Consider the following 22,357-nt stretch of genomic DNA (forward strand, 5'->3'; position numbering starts at 1 on the left):
ACAACCATATTGAGCAACTTTTTTTAATAAAACTTTTAACTATGATATAATAAATACAATAGAATACATTACGAGCATTTATTATGTCTCGGGCGGTCGGGCTGCGGGCGGGGGGGGGGAGGCCTGGGCCCGGCGCCCGGAAGGCACGTTTCTCGTTAGCAGACGGATGCGCGCCCCTCTCCTTGTACACACATTGCTCGCGCTAACTAAGGTACTGTCGATGCCGGCAATTCATTGAATTTTAAATTCTCACTACATTTCACTCCATGAAGAAACTAACGAAGGATGAAATTTTAAGAATATTTTAACAAATGACGCAAAAATATTACTTAACTGCAGATTGTAAACATTACACAAATCTTCGTTCACATCTGTAGATACCCATATGTGTGTACAAGGCTCTTTCAAATTGCGTGTATATAATTTTACAGAAAGACGTAATAAATAGTAGCGGAATGGAAATGTTCGAAGTTCATTTGAAATACAGGCGGACGGCGCGGTCGGAGAGGGGGAGGGGGAGCCGGCCGCACAGGCAATAGAGACGCCCGGTACTCTCCTCCGTAATGCACTAAATTACAAGAGTTCGTTTTTATTCAACAAGTCACTGAACCTATTGTCATCGACCATATCGATTCACGTACAAAATCCTTATAAATCTTAAACGGAAAGCAAATATTTTGCAAAAAAGATAGGAAATTTAAAATCTACAACAAAGGATATTAGCAATTTTAGCCGGAGTTGCACGGTTACGGAGAAACAGGCCGAAACGATCTCTCCAAATGGCAGCACATCTGTCTTCCAAAATTGTAAAGATTTTGTGCATTTGCTTAAGTGATATTAAACCTATTCAAAAAATAACTCCTATAATTTAGTGCAAGAAAAATTTCTCTATTGACTCTACTCTACGTACAGTAATTACAGTATATCACAAAAACGCCTACATCGTAAAAAATCACTGCGAGATTCTAGAAACGAACTCACCGGACCGAATACAAACGATCACATGGTACTATCACACTCGATCGATACAAAACTTGCGTATAATTCACTATGAAAACGACTACATATTTAAAAAAATATTTGCATAAAATAACTCCGCCTGGTCACATTTCGACTGAATATTCGATCGCAGCGAAGAGTCACCTGTCGCCGGACGGAGCGTAGGAGGTCGATAAATCACGTCGGCACCAAAGAGCGGTACCGCAGGCTACCGGGGGGGGGGGGGGGGGGGTTGTGTTTGTCGGAACACAGTATTTACAACGAGCGAGAGACACGAGTTGCGCCAAATCAACAATTGTCTTAAACGTACGCTTACTCATTAAAATATAAAAATGACAACAATATCCGAAGGCAACTAATTGCACCAGACACAATCGTCCCACGGCGCGAGCCGCCGCGGGTAACGACTATAATACTATATCGACCCTGCTCACTTCTAATGACTCGCCGGACGAATACATAAAATGGGTTCCATCGTGTTTTCGTGATCTTGATGCATATCATGACATTATGGCTAAATAATAAAGAAAAGGACACGTAGGCTACAAAACCGAAGCGAGGTCGGCGGGGTCGGCGAGGTCGGCGGGGTCGGCGAGGTCGGCGAGGTCGGCGAGGTCGGCGAGGTCGGCGAGGTCGGCGAGGTCGGTGAGGTCGGCGAGGTCGGCACGCACGCACTCGCGCACCGGAGCGAGCGAAATCAGCCCGCTCACTGCACGAACCTCCCGTCACACGCAGTGTGATAGGCAGTGAACGAGGGTAGAGTACGTGCACATGGACAGGGCACGGTTTCACGATTTCATAACTAACCGAGACAAATCGCTACTGTTGATTCAAAAGTGCGCATGAGACAGACGTGGAACGGTTGCTCCGTGCGATACATGAACACAACTTGTATGTACGCCTTTTGATTCAACGAGCGATACAGTCGTGATATCGACTAAAACTTTGATATGACGCCTGCTCGGGAGCGAATTATTTTATTACTGATATTAATCTTATTAAATATGTAACTCGTAGAAAAAATGATTAAATTTCATAATATAAAATAAATTTGTACACGATTTCATTACGTTGACACGTCCGGTATGATGTAGCATTTATATCAAGTGCATTTCATGAGAACAATCAGAACACAAGACGCTCACGAAAACCATTGAACGAATGGCGTTTCAGGTAAATAGAGTCCGATAAAAATTAAAGCTGCATCAGTATTCAACAAATAGCACTCGACACATCACGATAAGTTACGACACGTCACGACACGTCACGACACGTCACGACACGTCACGTCGATATGTTAACTGATATCGAACGAACTGGATATGACCAATTAGACTAAATTCTGTTCCTCAGCGAGAGATAATACTCGTAGATATTGCAAATAGCGACTTACTTAATATAATAATATATTTGATTAGGTACGCAATAAGGCTCCACGTAGTACGCAACACGAACGACGCTAACAGCAACAGTCGAACCTCGCCAGTAACATCGAATAAAATTTATTACTTAACAACTACAGCACGCCGCCGAACGGGCACGCTTAGTCCCGCGCCCGTTCCACTGGCTCACTCGCCGTTCAAACAGACATATATAATAACTCATGAGGGGATGGCCTTGCACAGAGCCAGGATTCATTCATTGAATACTTCTAAATAATAATAATGATTATATATGTAACAAAGTTTAATTGAATCCTGAAGAGCAACTTCTAACTCTGGAATATAAAAAAGAGTCCTAGAAGTCCTGCTTCCGCACTTATCTGCACTTATTTGCACTTATCTGCACTTATCACTGAGCGGCGCAATATTTACAGCGAAGCTATTTACACACACGACGTCTGAGCACTCGGAGCTCCAACCTCTCGTCATTACTATAAATGACGAGAGGTTGGAGAAATAATATACCCTCGACGTGTCGCCCGGAGGTACAACTGACAGCCTACAGACGACATCGGGGTCACACAGGGGTCGCTACTATTACGTTTTGATTTAAAGATTTTTTTTAGGGGACCCCCTACATAACGCTCGTGTTTCGGACATTAAATGAATTCAACATTGGGTGACCTATATTTCTACGATCAAGCGAGGTGAACACATTATTCAAGTTAACTCGCATCGTCTACGATTCGTGGACATTGATACATTTTAAAGTAATCATTAAACAAATACACATTAAATAAAGTTACATTTTTGCAATGATACGATATTATTGATACAAAATTTAACATTACGTCAAAGCTCGTAGCGTTCGTCGATTCGGTGCGGCTCAGACGGCTCGGGTCGCCGCTCGCACCGATCGCCTACGACTCGTCACGCGACGAAGTATGAAAGTATGCGACACCACGCTCACTTCGTTACAGAATAAAAAAACATCGCTCTGCGAGACCGACCGAGTGACCGTATCGCATACGAATGTTTTTGCCTAAAGTCGAAGGAGCGCGCGGCCGACGCGACGCGGGCGGGCGGCGGCTGCGGGCGGGAGGGGGGACGCATCACGAGTCGGCGCCGGGCGCCGCGGGGCCCTCGTGTGGCGGGTGCTCTTCGTGCGCGTTCTGCTCTTCGTGCGCGTTCTGCTCTTCGTGCGCGTTCTGCTCTTCGTGCGTGGTTTGCACTTCCTGCGCGGTTTGCACTTCCTGCGCGGTTTGCACTTCATGGGCGTTCTGTGCCACGTGTCCAGTTTGCGCTTCCTGTGCGGTTAGCTCTTCCCGGGCGTTCTGCACCTCGTGCGCCGTTTGCGCTTCTTGCGCGGTTTTCGCTTCTCGGGCGTTCTGCACCTCATGCGCGGTTCGCACTTCCTGCGAGATCTGCGCTTCCTGCGCGGTCAGCGCCTGTTGGACGTTATGCGCCTCATGCGCGATTTGCTCTTCGTGCGTATTTTGCGCCTCGGGCGCGGTTTGCAATTCTTGAGTTTTCTGCGCCTCGTGTGCGGTTTGCGCCTCCTGCGCGATTTGCGCTTCGTGCGCGTTCTGCGCCTCGTGCGGCAGATGCTGTTGGTGCGCTTCGTGCGCGTTCTGCGCCTCGTGCGGCAAATGCTGTTGGTGCGCGTCCGTCGGGCCGGCCTGCTCCTGCAGCAGCGCTTCGTCGGGCGCCATGTTGCGGAAGGCAGTGAGCATCTTCTGCGCCAGCAGGATGGTGAGCGTGTCCTTGTCGTCGTGCATGTCAGACTCGTCCTGCCGCTCGTCGCGCCGCTCGGACTCCAGCTCTGAAACGATTGTTTATATCAATAGACAGGGTATTTTCGAAAGCGAACGGACATATATCCGTCGTACAAGTGTTTAAATTAATTAAATTTTGGTATAAATAAAATTGTCATAAAATTCACAAAGTACTAGGCGCGCATAATACGGTGGTGCTGCGCCAGACTCGGAGCAAAAACGCGAACGGGACAGCAACAGACAAGACAACAGGTAGCTGAGCTACGCCGCCTGCCATAGATCAGTGAGTCATTATATAGAGGGGTCAAGTTAGGCTGGCGGATTGGAAAAATGTACTAGATCCTCGATCGTCGACCAGTATAGTGACCCCCACGCACCTCATACCGGTGAAACCTCTTTATAAGTATTGGACGCCTGGTACTTCTACACCGAATCAACCATCTATCCAACATGTCTGTTCAGCGCTACCCCCCCCCCCCCGCCTAAGTCACCCGCTCCCGCGACTGCCCCTGAGCTCGGATCTACGGTACGTGCACCTGATATTATGTGAATCGGATACTTCATCCAAGAGAAGCGGTAGCAAAAATGTCAGTGTGAGATATAAACGTAGACATGGCGATGATGATAGCAAGGAACTCAAAGGGTTGATCTCGTCCTTATCATCTAAGGTAGACCAAAGTTTCTTTGAACTCAAGCAGAAAAATGAAGAGCTTAAAGAAAGTTTGCAATTTATGTCAGATATATATGACTTAATTCTTAAAACACTTCAAAACCTGCAAGACGACAGAGCAGACGATAAGAAGACCATTCAGAAATTGGAAGAAAAGATTGAAGTTCTCGAGCGTAGATCGGCTAGTTTGGAAATACGAAATGTCCCAATCTGCCAGCGAGATGACAAGAAATTTGAGTCAAAGGAAGATGCTAGTTTGATAATGAAAACTCTGTCGAAAGTTGTCGAGGTAGATATACAAGACTGTGATATAAAATACATATACAGAATCCAAACGCACAAAGAAGGCCGTAAACCCATCATAGTTGAGCTGAACAGTGTCTTAAAAAAGACAAAATAATGCAGGGAGTCAACTTTTACAACAAGAAGAAACCAAATGAAGAAAAATTAAATACTGCACACTTCAGTTAAGTTTCAGTTTTTTATACGAAATAATGGTGATCCAGAGAAAAAAGGAATAAATAATTTAACACTAAGCCCATAAAAACGTTACTAGTTTTACAAAAAAATATATCTGTATTTACTTAGCCACAAAAGTTCTATCATAATGAAACTAAATAAATTGATAAGACTATTGATAAGACTTATACTCCTTAAACAAAAATTAATGTTTACAAGATATTAAGATTAAATTATGTAATATTAAAACTCCAAATGTTTTTATTTTTCAAACAATTATAATTGTCTTTTTATGTGTTTAAAATGAGAATAATATTTTAAATGTATGTTATGTAGAAATAATTTGAATATATAAATTGAAATACTATATTAGTTTAAGTTACTGTATAAAAATATACTAAATAATACAGTCAATTTAAATTTAATGTAAAATCAGCCTGTGCTAATATTATGAAATAACAGTTACTGTGTAATATAGTCTTTTCCTTTAGTTTAAAACTTTTTATTACTTTACTAATTGAAAACATGTTTGTTAGTAATATATTTTATAATTCTACATTTATAATAAAATTATTTATTTCTATCATGTACTATGAGATAAATCATATTTTGACAAAAATACAATTATGCAAAATTTTAAAACAAAGCATTCCTTTATGTAACATAGGTGATTTTATATATTTCAATAGAAACGTGGTAGATGTGTTATGATTTCCTTGCTTAATAAAATACTAATTAAGTTTCTGTTTTAAACTATGTAATTGCATTTATTCATTGCAATTTACCTATTTACCTGTTTACTAACATATTGAGAGGTAATAAAATAATTCCAAAAAGCTGTTACTTTTACTTTACTTACTACTCAGGTATAATATAAATATTTAAAATATATTAATGAAAGAATCAGAAAAATGTATTTGACTCAAAATATATTTATTTGTTAAAACAATTTTCACATAAATATTACATTCATAAAACTTAATACATTTCCAATCTGATGTCAACATCTAACATCATCTTTTGAACTGAATATTACATAAACAATGCTTGTAAAAATTTTACATTATTCAGTAATCCTTCAATTCTTTAGAAGTTACATAATTATTTAAAGAACGCTTAGTTTCACACTGATTCCATTCTATTCTCATTCTCAGTTGATTTCATACCAAGATATGAGTAAGGTTCTATGAGCATGGAACACTTAGTGTTAGGTATTTGTCCTTCCCTCCTTCAACACGTCATTTAATGCTAGTTTGGCCAGGGCAAGCTAACCATCAGCGCCCGATCCTTTGATAACTGTCCTTATCCAAAAAAAATGGTGTATAGTATCTTAAAGAAATGAGCGATATATTAAGGTTAGATTTAAGATAGGTACTTCATAAATTAAATTCTAGTTAAAATATCACTTACCTTTATAGAGAACTATGTTCCGATTGGTATAGTGCTGCTTTCAAACACTATACTGAAATATTTTAAGTTCGTACTGCAGTATAATGTACGAAGAAGAAATTAATAATATCCAATACGTTAACGAAATGACTGCGCATCCATTTCATTTGAATATATCTCAATGCTCTGGTCAATTCGATCGTTTGCTAAGACGAATTTAATGAAGGTTTTAACTAAAAAATCTTTACGTAAATAAATATTATTATTATGGCATGTTTACGTTTAATTTGTCAATTATTGTTAATAATGACGTTTGTCTTAATTTCAATACGTTCCGAACAACTTAAAAAATATATAATTATTTTAATTTTTTTAAATATTTGTATCAATTCGAGTACATTTTGTTGTTATCGTTAGCATTTATAAATATACAAGTTTTAGTTATATTTTATATTAAAATATTTGGTTTTAGTCTAAGAAAAATAAATAAATTTACGTAGAAAAAAAAACCGGTGTTAATGTTTAAATATAGAAAATGAATCCGATTGTACCTCGTTAAATCTCTAAAAAAGGATAGACTAAATGTCTTATGGCATACAGAATACCATTTTAAGAAAACAACTCGGCGTGTTACGGAATCACGTTTGTGTTTCTTAGCTTGTTATTACGTCACACGTTTAGGCTCGTAACGAATTGTGGCACACAGATTCAGGGCCCTGAAGGTGAGGCGCAAATTCGAATCGAATCCGCAATAAATCTCAAGCTCTTAGCTAAAAATGACTAACTTGTACAAACTACTTCAATGTCATTTCTCACAATTTATTAAGTAAAGTGGTTGGTAACTTGTATGGTGCATCTAAATAGTATAGTGAGCCAATATTCAATAATTATTTGTTATTTATATCCAACGATTGTAGAAGCCGTTTTGCTTATTTTTATGATATGTTTTATGATACTGTTATGTGATATGGCTCACTTAGTAATTAACCGTAATTTATCGATATTTTTGCATGAAACAAAATTGTTATTAATTAATTCCAGATACACACCCAAAACATTCACACCAAATACCTTATTATAAATAGACTAAACACAAAAGATCTTAAATTCTACACTAAAGTACTTACACAAATGATACTCTGCAGCGCAAAGACAAACTGGTCATTAACGTTCAATATTCTAAATTCGATAAGGACAACTTAAATAAATTTATTGATTCTGTGGAATCATTCAGTATCTCACGGTCGCATGCGAACTTGCCAGACGAATGTTTGAAGCATATAAACACTACGAAACCAACAGATATATAGAAAATTTCCTTAACTCTTTAAACAATATCTTAGAGTCTTTGGCGTCAACACTAACTGTAAGTGTGATTGGAGATTTAAACATAAATATTCGACCTGGTAATAATGACCCAAAGTCTGAAGAATATTTAAATACAATGGCTTTTCACGGGCTACTGCCTGCTCACGTTCTCCCTACTCGCACGGAAAACTGCCTGGATCATGTCCTTTTAAAAACAGATAAACCCTCCACAACTTTGGTTCTGGACTCATATTTTACTGATCATGCACCTATCCTGTTTTGCATTGAACGAAACCCTCTAATTGTTACAAAACGATATTACGAGTATGATACGACATTTAAACTTTCCAGGTATTATTAGCTGCTTAGAAAACTCTGACTTTTCAAGTGCTTTACCTGGCACAGATCCCAATCAAAGTGGGGAACAACTTATCTCCATTACATTAGACGCAATAAATCAACACACTACGCTAAAAAAAGTCGGTAACAGGAAGCAGACTATTAAACCATGGATGACCACTGGCCTTTTGAGGTGCGTGCGAAATCGGAATCAACTGCACAAAAAAGCAATGGAAAATCCTAAAGATCTTACTACTAAACTAATATATTCTAGATACCGAAATTACTGCAACAATTTACTGAAGACTATTAAATCCAATTTTGACCAAAAAGAACTACTGAAGGCTAATGGCAACCCTAAAGCAACCTGGCACATTATAAAAACTATCAGCTACAAGAACACCTCACCCATAGGTAGGTCAAGAGAACTCCTTAATATGTGCAGCGATCGAATTTCCTCTGTTAATGCTATAAATAAGTATTTTGCAAACGTTCCTAACGAACGAACCTTGCTAGGCAGGCTGCGCAGGGTCAGCGTGTAATTTGCCCAAACTTTGAATTCGATAGCCTAATTAATCCTCAAGGTAACTCTTTCGTATTACTTGAGACGAATTTCTCAGAAATAGTAAATATAATCATAGAATTAAAACATAATTGTGCAGTAGGTCACGATGGATTACCAGCCTCAGTTATTAGGTCTGCCAGACATGTACTTGTTCCAGAAATAACGCATATCTGTAACTTATGTATCGTCAACGGTATTTTCCCCGACACTTTTATGAAGGCGTTAGTTACACCAGTATATAAGGGAGGGGATGGTGACCGTGTCGAGAACTATAGGCCTATATCTGTCCTCACTACACTGTCTAAAACTATGGAGATCGTTCTGAACAAACGATTGCTTAGCTATCTCGAATGTAACAACATAATTGCGCCAAATCAATACGGGCTTAGGAGAGGCGTATCAACAGAGGACGCTGTTCTTGAACTAACAAACCAAATTGTAAAGAATCTTGATTGTAGGACAAAAACTATAGGGATATTTCTTTATTTAGCCAATGCTTTCGACACGGTCTCTATACCCATCCTTCGTAGTTTAGAAAGCTTGCGAATAAGAGATATCATTCTAAACCTCTTTCGTGATTATCTTACGAACGGTAACCAACGAGTTAAGGTAGACAACTACATCAGTGACGATGTGAATCTAATATTTGGCGCCACAGGGCAGCGTGTTGGGCTGAGACTGAAAAACTCTTCGCAAAAAATCTTACGAACGCATCTTTAAACAGATATAAATTGCTCCTTTAATATATTAATTAATATCTTCTAATATAAGAAACATGCATACCCACACACACGCACTACACGCACTCTCACACGCACTCTCGCACGCACCTCACACACACACTCACACAACACGTACCCATTTCATGCAAATATAAATTATAATTAGTGATAAGTACCTATGGTAAATTAAGTTTTGATACTTACCAAAACCTTTACAAAGTGCAGCGAATTGTGAATGAACTGTAAGAGGAAGGCGCCTGTGTCTGCACAGTTTGCACTGGCACGGACACAGACGCTCACTCCGCCTCAATAACGTACAGCAGTGTACCACCTACATGTTATAATGGTGTTTTATATCAAATTGAGACGGACCTATTGTAGCTGGCTTTTTGAAAATAACATTCTTATTTATTTCTTATTATTTACAAATGTATCCATGTTTCGAATATTTTTATTCAGTTTATTTACATACTAAAATGTTTAGTTCTGGTACAATATGCGAATAATTAATTGGCTAAAATAAGCAACGGTCTTTATTGTTATTCATTAATCACGTACAAATTGAAAGAAAGAGATTGAAAAATATCTTTCATAAATCTGATCTTTAGGAGTTGTCTCTTTTAGATTAAATTGAAGTTCATCGAGTCGGAGAGATCAAAAACGTAGGAAATTTAAATCATCATAAGATATAAAAGATGTCCCCATGATTCCTACCAGAGTATAAAACGATTGACGAACGACTTTTTTTATTAACTTGAATCGAATTCAATCAATCAATCAATCAATTACGTCAATAATAAAAAACTTGACCGACAAACTTATCACCCTAGGTTGTTTATCTCACGACCAAGATCTGCATCCCTCGGTAGTCTCCCCCCATACCTAATGTCTATGGGAAATCCCAATAGCACAAAGTCCTGTTCTTCAGAATTAGACAATGAATGACCTCGTCTCCCCAACTCGGCAAAGAGTATATATACACCTTAAACACCGGCTATTCTAATATTTCTCGGGAAAACTTCGACGAAAACTGAAACAAACTTGTTTCTGAAATGGAATCTTCCACCACCTAGATGTCCGAAAATCCACAACAGCGGAATTGTATTGTAGCGGAATGGAAATGCGAACCAGTACGACTTGGGAACCTTCAAGAAAAGAACGTACTCATTCCTTAAAGGCCGCCAATGCACCTGCAAGCCCCCCGTGTTGCAGATGTCCTTGGGTGGTGGTAATCACTTTCCATCAGATGAGCCTCCTGCTCGTTTGCCCCCTATAAAATAAAAAAAATCTCTCAACAGGAAATCAAAGAAACGAAAAGCCTCAGGCACCCCTTCTCCAGATACAATCAAAAGGACTAACCATTTGATGGGAGCTCCTGATCATGAAAATGATGAACCGATAAAACCATGGCAGAAAAGCATCAGCTCACTTACAAAATAGTGAATCAAACCCAAATAAGAATACCTAGCTATGGCATCATGTGGGACATTGAAAACTAGGTATACCATAATTATACTTTTTAGTTTACATTCGACTGAACTAAGTTTATATCGGATTTAGAATCGTTTGTACCTGAAAAGGTTGAAAAAAATGAGGGTACGAAAAATTGGTCAGCAATACATCCATACTCCATTGCCAACGATGCTCTCAGTATGAACATTGAAAGAAGTACTCCATGCGCTGTTACCGTTGCGTGAAATGTGGACAGTGCCACGAGAGCTCAGAACGTCAGAGACCGTTCCGCCCCAGCTCAGTGTGTCCTGCGTAATGGCCCTCATCCAGCCAACTATAAACGTTGTAAAATCTACAAAAAGATTCTGCCTCGAAGAATCGTTCAAACGAACCTCTGGCATATAAACCTTACAATATTGATAGTATCAGTAAAGTAAAGAAATCTACCGATAAAAACAAAAGTGAATCCAAAAAAAACGTACGCTGAACCGCTGCATCGCGAAAATAATGAAATCAAGCCAAAATAAACTAGCAATATTACAGTAACACACAGTAACTCCTTTCCTAGAGCAAATCTTGTTTAAGTAATGCGAAAAATTAGAGACAATCTAACAAAAAATGGGCACTCTCTTGAGTCTCATAACAATCCTCGTTAATACACGAATAAATGAAATCTTTTCGTATTGCAAGGCATAACCTCAATGGATTGGACACCAAACAAAATCAAAGTTGAACTCCTGAGAAAATAAGTTAGACAGTTTACTAATATCTGAAGCGCACTGTATTACCAGAATTAAATGATTTTTCAAAGACTGGATGTTACCCATCAAATCACCCCGACGGATTAGGTCATGCGGAACCGGCACTAATTGTTTAAAATTCTATCAAACATCATATATATTGCGAAAGTATGCGAGCGCATACCCAGGCCGAGACCATTGAAGTTGAAGCTCAAACTGGACACACAAACTTTCATAACGAGGCCATGTTTACATATTACTTCGAACCACTCGGTAATCGTTTAGTTCAGTAATAGGACGCGGCTTGAACGCTAAAATGAATGTATTTTAATATAACTTATATAATATCGGTTCGAGTAGCATCATACCGGAGGAGGGCCAGAAGGGGTCTCCCTGTGCGAAGCTGTCGAACTGCGCCCAGCCCTCCGACACGCACTCCGACGTGCCGCCGTCCCACGCTGCAACATTTACACAAATTCTCACTATCGACAAAATATTTTAAGTAATAACACTATTTTTTTATTTACAGTACAGAAGTATACATTATAAACATTCTTTTAAAACATTATTTAACGTTTTAATTATTCATTCGGAATTGTTTAGCTTTTTAAAACACGTTATAATATGAGAGACCTGTAAGTAAAAAGTATTTATTTTTGTTGCGATTAGGTCCTCGCTAGAGAACAAAAATGAGAGTGGCCCGAGGCCGCTGCCTTGGTGCGCACCAAAAGCAGTTATCTCTAAAGCAGAAACAAAATTTGTCAATAACTTCGTCTCACTTAATTTCGATGTTTGTACAAATTGCTTTCTTTGCATGGTCCATGCACTCCATTACGGATTGGTAGCCCTTTTTATATTAAATAATATTAGATCCTTACTTATGAAATTAGCGTTTTGTCGAACTGACCATTCGATTTGAAATATCTCCTCTTTGGATAAAAATTCCAAATTCAAATTTATAAATTCCTTTAGCTGGTGCATTTCAGTTTTGAAAACAGTCATTCACTTGTTTTTTCTTCATTTTTTTTTCTTTGGCGTCGCTTATTGCCGCACAATGGAAAACATGAAATATCGGTATAGTTACGAGTACGAGTTCAACCGTGGCGCGGGTGCTGCAGAAACAGCTCGAAGGATTCATGACGTGTACGGCGCTGGTGTCGCAAAACAAAGCACGGGACGTTTTTGCTTTAACGTTTTCGTTCTGAAAATTTCGACCTTCAGAACCAAACCCGTGGTCGGAGACCAAAGTGGAAAATGAGGAATTAAAGGATATTGTGGAAGCGGATCCATCACAAAGCACTTCAGAGGTAGCTGCAGGCTTCGAGGTAAGTGATAAAACTGTATTATTCCACTTGAAGCAAATCGGGAAAGAAAAAAACTTGAACGAAGGGGTACCTCATGAATTGAGTGAATCGAACTTGCAAAAACGCGTCGACTATTGTGTTACTTTGCTCAACCGACTCAATAATGAAGGGATTTTAAATCGAATCATTACTTGTGATGAAAAGTGGATACTGTACGATAATCGGAAGCACTCGGCGCAATGGCTGAACCCGAAACCCGAAGTGGAGACCCAGCCAAATCCTGCCCTAAACGAAAATTGACTCAGAAAAAGTTACTTGTGAGTGTTAGGTGGAATAGATCCGGTGTCGTTCACTACAGCTTCCGGAATTTGTCCAAATTCTTACAAGGAAAAAAATGCAACTCCGATGCGGCAGTCCAAACCGCCTTCAAAGAAAACTCTCATAGGGGCGAGAATGAGAATGGAATGAGAGATGAGGGCTTTCTTAGTAAAGGGATCACGATCACGAACTACCTTTGAGATGGCAAAAGCGCATAGATAACAACAGTGCATACTTTGATGAATTACAAAAAACAAAAGTCTTTATATTCCTCCCGTACAAAACGCAAATTTCATATGTAAGGACCTAATATATCGTATGACATGTAATCATAGATCTCCGTCATCGAACACGAAATAACATTTCCTTTGTCAACGGTGTCAAACTCAGTTCTAATAATATTTTATCTCATAAGGAAAGTATTAATTCGTTTATAAATGATGACTCTCTCAAATGTTCGTGAAATAACTGTCATAAGTGAAATCGGACTATAATGATTATTTTCGGTTTTCGTTATTATTACCTCCTTTACTGGACCGTACTGTTTCAGGGTTCCAATAAAATATATTTACTGACTCGATTTCCCTTTAAAGTAACAAATTGTAAAGGTGACAGATGCTAAAGTAAGATATGATGCAGTCTGTTTCCCAATAAGTGTATAAAAACAAAAAACTCACGCGAGGCGCCGCCGGGCTGCGCCGCACCCTCGCCGTCGGACTCGTCGTCCCACATGCTGCGGACACACACGCTCGTTGAATATCGTGAGTGGGAACAAGTCGGTGCTGACCGATGCTGTGTCTTTAAATTAAATTACTCACTTTTTGCTATCGAACTTCATCGCTAAGAAGTTTTCGCTCTCCAGCTGTGAATTAAGAGACTTCATTTAGACGACGACATTGTAAACTTCGAATCTAATATAAACATGACCTGTCCTCGAATATAACAGTCCGAGCTGATACTCTTTGGCAAAAAAAACACGATTTAAATTTTCAAAGTGAAAGTCAACTGTTAAATTAACTCGGAAGTGCAAAACTAAAAGTAAAACTCGCGCGCTCACCCGGTAGGCCTCCGCCGCGCCGCGGGCCCCCGCGCCTCCCTGCGCCGAGCCCTCCCACGCTGCGGAGGGGTACATGCAACGTCACACAGAGCCACCATTATCACAATTTATCGACGAAGCCGAAACTCTGCTTTGTCGATAAATTACCAAGAGTTGTATCTCAAAGATTTCAAAATAAAAGTAATTAAAATCACATAAGACTGCGACTTAAAATAATCGCCCGACTCCTTCGATGATTTCTCGCAAAGGAGTCGCCTTTGAATGTTTCTCCATTTGTTGGGGAAAAATTCAACGTGGCAAGTCTCTACTACTAGTTTTACTAAATCAAAATGAATTCCACCCCGGCCGGCCCGTCACCGGCCGGCCCGTCACCGGCCGGTCCGGCTCCGCCGCGCGCAGGACTCACGCGAGGCGCCGCCGGCGCGCGCCGCACTCTCGTCGTCGGGCTCGTCGTCCCACATGCTGCGGACACACAGATCGAGTCACACTCGGGTCACGGGTTCGTTCTCATTCAATTGGGCCCGTCCCTCCACCCACCACCCAGGAGTAGAGACAGACGAATCGACGCGAAGTCATCGGTCGAGATCTCGGGTGAGCTATGATATCGATTGTTCGCGATAGACGCCCTCGTCGCGTCGGGAGTGCGCGTGCGAGTATCGCGTCGAATGTGTGTATTTTAAATAAAAACATACGGAGCTATCGGAATAGCGCACGGAATATACGATTCGATCGCTCGTCTGCCTCCACTCCCTCGATGGGAAGAGAGAGGGAGTGCGAAAGATCACCGAGTGGCGGTAACCGCACGATATGCCTCCGGATCACTCACTTCTTGTCGTCGTCCTCCAAGTCCAAGAAGCCGTCGCTCTGCAACTGCGAAAGGAAGAATGCGAAATCATTGGGCGGCTCTAGGGGCCTGCGACGCTAGCTAAGCCGGGGCACTGACCTCGCCGCCCGCGCCTCCGCCCCCCGCGCCGCCGCCGCCCGCGCCGCCCGCGCCGCCGTCCGCGCGCGCCTGCGCCTGCGCCCGCTGCGCCGCCGACACCAGCTGCAGGTATATCTGCGCGCAGATAGAGCCACGTCACTCACTCGCCCCGCCGGCCGCTCCCGCAGCGAGAGGCCACTCGGGGAAAGCGTCGTGCGTCGAATACTGATGTCATCGCGATCGTTTAGGCGAGATCTCTCCGCCCGAGACTACCGACTGCGACGGCCGCCCGGCGGCGTCCAGGTGCGGGCGTAGCATGTCTGACGCAGTCGTAAACTCGTCGGGGTAGACTCGAAGGCGACTCACCTGGTATCCCTCCGTCGTGTCCTCCGGCTGGTCCGCCCCGACCTGCACGCGCGAATTTACATTACTCAGTACACTACCGCCCTCGCGAACGCTCTCCGGGCGCCCCCCGCCGCACGGGGCGCCCTCGCGACGCTCGCGTCGACCCAGAGACAATGTGAACGTTTACCTCGTACGCGTCGTCCGCCGGATACACGCCGCCCTGTGGACAGAGGGGGGGTCAGCGGGGTCGGCGGGGCGGGGCGGGGCGGGGGAGGCGGGCGGACACTCACGAGCGGCATGTCGAGGCGCTGCAGCAGCGGCAGCAGGCGCGCGCGGCAGAAGGCGTCCCAGCGCCGCTGCAGCGCCGCGGGCAGCACCGGCGGCCGCGCCTGCAGCGCCCGCAGCGCGCCCACCACGTGCCCCATGTAGCCGGCGCGCACGTGCCCCGCCCTGCGGACAGCCGCGCTACAGTCGGGCCCGCGGGCGGCAAGCCGCGCGACGGGCGCCACTCACTTCGGCTCCTCGTTCTCCTCGAAGGCGTCCATCAGCCGCGTCAGCAGGTCGCACTCCTCCATCAGCTGCAACATACGATGCGACCCGGTCTCTCAGACGTTCGACGGCTCGAGTGGGGCGCGGCCCGCGGTACTCACGTGCTTCGAGTATCGCTCCGCGAAGCGCCTGTTCTCCCTCGCGTTTCGTATGAGCGCGCAGACTTGGGCGTGCAGGAAGTTGTTATGCGGGTACGCGAACAGCATGTCTATCAGCACGCCCGCCGTGCCTGCGGAGAGAGGCTCGTGAGACACTCACACACTACGTAAATAATATGTAGTTTTAAACGCTGATTTTTTACAACGGTGACGGTACACTGTGATCGATCAAACTAAAACGTTCCTTCCAACTTAACGTTCAACACTGTCGTACCGAGAGTGATGAGCGCCGTGGGCACGTCGTCCACCTCCGACTGCGCCAGGCGCGCCAACAGCGCCGCCGCCTGCACGCGCTCGGCGCCCACGCCGCTGCCGCCGCCGCCGCCGCCGCCGCCCGCCAGCAGCGCGTTGTGCAGCAGCGGCAGGTGCGGCGCGATGGCGCGCTCCAGCACCTCCAGCTCCGCGTCCGCCTCGTCCGCCGACCTGCGCCACAGAGGGGAGAGGGCGGTAGAGAACGACGGCGGGCGGAGCGGCGCGCGGGGGCGGGCCGACACTCACTCGCGGGGCCGCAGCAGCGCCAGCAGCAGGCGGCAGGCGTGCACGAGCGCGGCGCGGCGCGCCGAGGGCGGCGCCGTGAAGGCGGCCTGCAGCAGGCGGCGGCCGGCGTCGGCGCCGCGCAGGCGGGCGCACAGCGCGCGCGCGCTGGGCCCGCCCGCGTCGGCGTCCAGCGCCACGTCGGCCAGCAGCGCCGCCGCGTTGGCCGCGCCGCCGGCCCGCGCCCGCGCGCGCGCGCGCCGCTCGCCGTCCGCGCCGTCGGCGCCGTCGCCGCTCTCCGTGTTGTGGTTGGAGTCGAGCTTGTCGTGCCGGTCGTCGTCGTACGTGCCGCAGATTATCTGGACGAGGCTGTCGAGGAACTGGTACTCGTCGAGCCACTGAGACGGAAACCGGACGCGTTTTAGGATATCGCCTCGACGTCGACCTCCGATCGGCGCGGGTCGAACGTTGCCGGCCTCCGTCCGACCTATGTCGGAGTTCGTTCGATGACGGACGTTTTTAGCTTTTCCGATGATTAATTCGAATCATTTGTAAAAAAACACGGGTAAAGAAGGCATATTATTCGATACGAGATTATACAGATGATAAATAAGCGTGGAGTCGATGCTTGTTACATAGTTCCAGGCAGAATATATTATAATATACATATATAATTGTATTTGACTAACATGACTGTAGTTTGTTAAATGACGATTCAAAAGTGCTTGTAAAAGCCTACTTGAATAAAGCATATTTTTTATTTTGATTTTGACAGAAATTGGTAAACGACGACGGGGTAAAACTTAGTCTGTTCGATCGCCGGGGACTCCCCGACCTGTATCTGAGTGGATTTAAAAACCATAAAAAATGTTGACCCCTTCGTTGTATTCCTATTTAGTATGGTTGTAATTTAGTACTTGTTTTGATCGAATGTGACGAACCTCCATGACGATCTCATTGAACGGGTCCGTGAGGCTCAAGAAGCACTTGAAGGTGTCACAGATGGCCGAGGTGGATATGTGTCGCAGCAGGTTAGGCAGGAAGTCGCGTCTCGATTTAAAGAAGTCCAGGACCCGCAGACACACGATGTTGTGCATGTACCAATCCTGAAAGTGATCGACATGTCATAAAAGTACCGCTTGAGCGTAAACTTATAGGCCGGGCTCGATTAATAAGTACTATAGACATAAAAAGAAGTAGTGTATTGCACCTGTTTTGGACTTCTCTGAAGCAAGATTTCAATGGTTTTGCTGAAGTAAGAAGCCAGCAAAGGGTTTAAAGGCGGATCTCTATTAACAAAGTCACAGAGCCGATTCATCTGCACGACGTCCATGGACAGGCGATCGCGCAACGTGAACACGTTACTGGCCAGCACCTCGCTGGCGATGTTCGCGTGCCGGTACTGAGACGTGAGCTCCACATTCTTAGGCGGCTCTTCGGTTACCAGAGTGATGAGTTCCGCGAGTATCTCTGGTTTCGTAAGACTGCAGACAGATAATTACTTATAATATTATTAAATATTCAAACAGCGACATGATGATGGCTACCATAGTACTTCCGAAATATGTCGACCATTCTTCGATAAATAGCAAAAGTAAGTAAAACCGTAGGTGTGATCGTAAATGAAAAGGATATTCTAGGTTTCGAACATTTATAATCATGTAACAAGACGATACAAATGTTTAGATTTTAATTGCATGTGTATTGTTATTGCTACGGAAAGAAATTGTTTTAGAATTAGATTATCGTTGCCTTTATCCATGTCTTTAAATAGAAAAAGAGTTTGCACATTCACTAGGTTGACTGCTGTGCCTCCAATGAGTTAACTCCTGGACCTCAAATCTCTCCAGTCGTATTTGATTTTTCATCTAATTAGTTCAGGAAAGGTTCCTAAGATAACCTAACACATACGAAACGCCGGTATAAGGCAAACAGTTACATGTGCCTTGTATGTAACAAAATCCTTGCAATATATTTTAATGATTTAAAAAAACAAAAAAAAAATATTTTCTATAATTGTGCAAAATTATTATGTATATTAAAAACTAATATAAATCCAGGGTTTTGTTGTAAAACTAGTGTCATTAGAACCTAATAAAACATGTCTACTTACACAATTATAAGTCTATACAATACCATGAATACTCAAAATCAGTACTAAATTTGTGAAAAACAAATCTTTTGAGTCAATCAAAGAGTGGAATTCCTGGCGAAAGATAGTATTACTTTTTTTCTAACTGTATTGCTGTAATTGCAAGTTGTAAGTAGTAGTTGGCAGATGATTTGATGACAATTTAAACTATCAAAATATTACTAACAGTATTTAAAAATGGGATATTTAAAATGTTTTTTATTTCTATTTATTTATCTATTACTATTAAAAATAAGTACAATAAAGTTGCTTAGATTCCAAGGCAACATTATCGAAATGAGTTTAAAAAAAGATTGAACATGTAACAATATCAATAATCTATTATAATATCTGTCTAATAAGCTATTTTAGGCAAAAGGCCAAGAGGCCCTTATAGACAATCATGAAGCATTCATTTAAGCCAAATGTTTATTTAAAGCCCAATTAGAATTATAACTGAAGATAACATTTCAAATTTGGAATGTCCACTTTTTTAACTTCGGAAACACTATATGTGATTTTGTTGGAGCAAGAGTAATATAATCTTAAGGTGTACCAACAATTTCATTTATCTATGAACATGTTTATAATATTTATACATTCATATGGTATCTTAATATTTTAAAAAGTAGCCAAGTATAATTTCACCAAGTTTATGTAAAATAATCATTAAAATAGTTTGTATAGTTTCTCTGAGTTCAGTTAATAACTTTATATAATAATCAACTTTTTACTTATTAAAATTTATATATTATAAATATTTATAATAAAGTAAATAAACATATATTAATTTAATATATTACTCATAAAATTACTTGCATTTTCAAATTATCAAGATAAGGGCATCCAAGTTGTTAGGATTATTTTATAGCTTACATAAATATGAACTTGTATTCACACTTTTGGAAAGATTAATGCAATAGTGGGCATCAGAATTCAGTTAATTTATTATAAATTTATTTTATTTGTTAACTACAAACATGTCTAGACAGTTCTATGAATTTATAGCCATAATATTTCTTTGTTTAAACAATAATTATTTGACAGTTTCAAGCTCTGAAGTGCAAACATGTGATGATTAATGTTGACATTAATATGTTTATAACTACTAAATATAAAAACGAAATTATAACTCACAATTGTATTAGAGCCTTGTTGTCGGCTTTGCATTCTTGCAAGATATCATACGCCTCTAGAACTTGCGTTAATGTGACATTCTGTAACAACCAATAATTTTATATACCAATATCAAAACCTTTTATGGGATTGATTATTATTTGGCTTTTCTACAGGAAAAAACAAGTATTAATACAATAAGTATTCTTTCTATATAGTCAATGCTCTGGCCACTCATAACCATTAATCTCAACAACAAAATACGCACCCCCTCCTTTAGAAGAACGTTTAACTCCCTTACTCCTATATAATTACCGCTCCAGAACATAATTAAAATTAATAAGTACGAACTATACAATTATTATAAATCCATAGAAATTCATTAACTTTAAAGAATTTAGTTTATGTCTATGTAGAAGTACAACGATCCGATTTCTGTCTGACAATTACCGACACACCGACATCCGACAAGACAAGGCAAGCAGAAAAGACAGTTAAGTACTGTATTGCCAGGTTAACTAAGTTGCAGTAGTTAAAACTTAGTTATTAGAAATGTTACTTACTAACGAACCACTTTAAAAAAAAAATAGTATCTAAATACAAAATGGCATTCAATTATTAAGTGTGAATAATAAAATAAATATTTCGTTCACTTATTTTTATTTATAAGCATACGGCCGAAGAGTATATAATAGTTTTGTAGCCAAGGATGTGAGACTACGGTTTAAGAGAATATGGGGCCATGGTGGACCCTTTTTTTCTCCAGTTTGAATCCTTGTACTTATCAAAAAGTTTGGTATATCCTCTTCATATCTCACGGGACCCGCGGACCCATGACAATGGGGACCTTTTTTTTTTGTTTAACGAGGAGGAAATGCATTTACGCATGCCGCCCGGTCGGGGGATCGGGACGGGTATGTGGGACTCAAACGGGGCCTAACGCCCCGTGCCAGGGCACGCTAATGTTAATGCCCTATCCTACCCACTAAAACCATCCTCGGGTTTCCACCATGCCGCCGAGTGGTGAGGCCACGGGTTCGCCAAGGGCATGCAACCGCAACCCCACCAGCGGCAGCCGCCGTGAGGCGGCTGAATATTCATGGAAAGCGCGCCTAGTGCGCGCCTTCCCCATCATCCTCCACGTGGGAATGTGGCGAACTCCCCCGAGTCCGCCACTGGAGGCTGGGCGTCAACGTAGCTAACGCCCTGCGGCAGATAAGATGGTAGGTTCCGCCGCTGACCGCCGGTGGGAGCACCTGGGAGGCTCGAGTAGCGAGCCCTCCCACTCCCTCCTAGCCAACGAGCCTACTCACGACGTACCAGGAGCGGCCCCGCGGCATCCCTCCCGCCAGTCTTAGCCATGGCCGACGAGCAAGCTCAAGCCGGCCCTATTGCCCAGGGTACACCACGAGGAGGTGACTGACATGTACCCCATGACAATGGGGACCTAAGCAACCCCGTGAACCCTTATAATGCTTACAGTACCCATTTATACCGACATTTAACTGTTACATGTAGGCGTACGTTTATAATATAGTGTTGCTAGGGTATATATAACGAAATTCACTTATTTCAATTTAATTTATAATCTTACATGAACAATTATATTTAATTAATAATAAAGAAGTCTGCTGGGCTAAGGCCTCCTCTCCCTTTATGAAGAAGGTTTGGAGCATATTCCACCACGCTGCTCCAAAGCGGGTTGGTGGAATACACATGTGGCAAAATTTGTAATGACCTCTACACTTTACACAAAACAATTCACTCTAAAATAGATTCTTCTGCCTTGTTATCATATATTAATTTTAATATAAAATTTAGATCTCATCGTGCACACTTGAATAGCTTTGTACTCAATGTTCACAGTAATAATACATCATATTATAAACCAATTGTTAGATTTTGTCGTACTTACGCTTTACTTTTAAAACACCGTGACATATTAGACATATTCAATCCCAATTTCCCAAAATTTAAAAACATTGTAAGGAATATTATATCTACGATTCAATGATCGACTGGAAATGCTTAATAATTTATTGACAGATATTTCTGAATTTAAATCCTCTTTTAATACTTTCTCTTTTTTCGATAATTGTATTTTTTTATGATTATTTGATTTAATTTATTTGTGGTTATAATTCATATCGTGCTCGGCGGTAAAGGAAAACATCGCGAGGAAA

At 42.0% G+C, this 22,357-nt stretch overlaps 2 protein-coding genes across 2 annotated transcripts; both read right to left on the reverse strand.

The window, feature by feature from the left end:
- Positions 1–1,728: 1,728 nt before the first annotated feature.
- On the reverse strand, positions 1,729–15,414 carry LOC113395308 (histidine-rich protein PFHRP-II-like). Its single transcript, XM_026632885.2, has 7 exons — positions 15,306–15,414; positions 14,886–14,941; positions 14,480–14,538; positions 14,241–14,284; positions 14,100–14,155; positions 12,169–12,258; positions 1,729–4,203 (listed from the first exon to the last, which is right to left on the reverse strand). Exons 2-7 carry the CDS (start codon positions 14,938–14,940, stop codon positions 3,494–3,496), a joined length of 1,014 nt encoding a protein of 337 aa, XP_026488670.2. The 5' UTR covers position 14,941; positions 15,306–15,414; the 3' UTR covers positions 1,729–3,493.
- On the reverse strand, positions 15,302–20,666 carry LOC135193522 (serine/threonine-protein phosphatase 6 regulatory subunit 3-B). The gene is made up of 13 exons (XM_064216330.1): positions 20,443–20,666; positions 20,196–20,275; positions 18,138–18,411; positions 17,869–18,033; positions 16,952–17,325; positions 16,668–16,876; positions 16,397–16,524; positions 16,260–16,324; positions 16,037–16,196; positions 15,934–15,966; positions 15,768–15,809; positions 15,423–15,536; positions 15,302–15,349 (listed from the first exon to the last, which is right to left on the reverse strand). The coding sequence occupies exons 1-13, from the start codon at positions 20,500–20,502 to the stop codon at positions 15,302–15,304; spliced, it is 1,752 nt and encodes a 583-aa protein (XP_064072400.1). The 5' UTR covers positions 20,503–20,666.
- Between the last annotated feature and the right edge of the window lie 1,691 nt (positions 20,667–22,357).

Source organism: Vanessa tameamea, chromosome 11, assembly GCF_037043105.1.
Source record: "Vanessa tameamea isolate UH-Manoa-2023 chromosome 11, ilVanTame1 primary haplotype, whole genome shotgun sequence".
In the NCBI taxonomy this organism is placed as follows: domain Eukaryota; kingdom Metazoa; phylum Arthropoda; class Insecta; order Lepidoptera; family Nymphalidae; genus Vanessa; species Vanessa tameamea.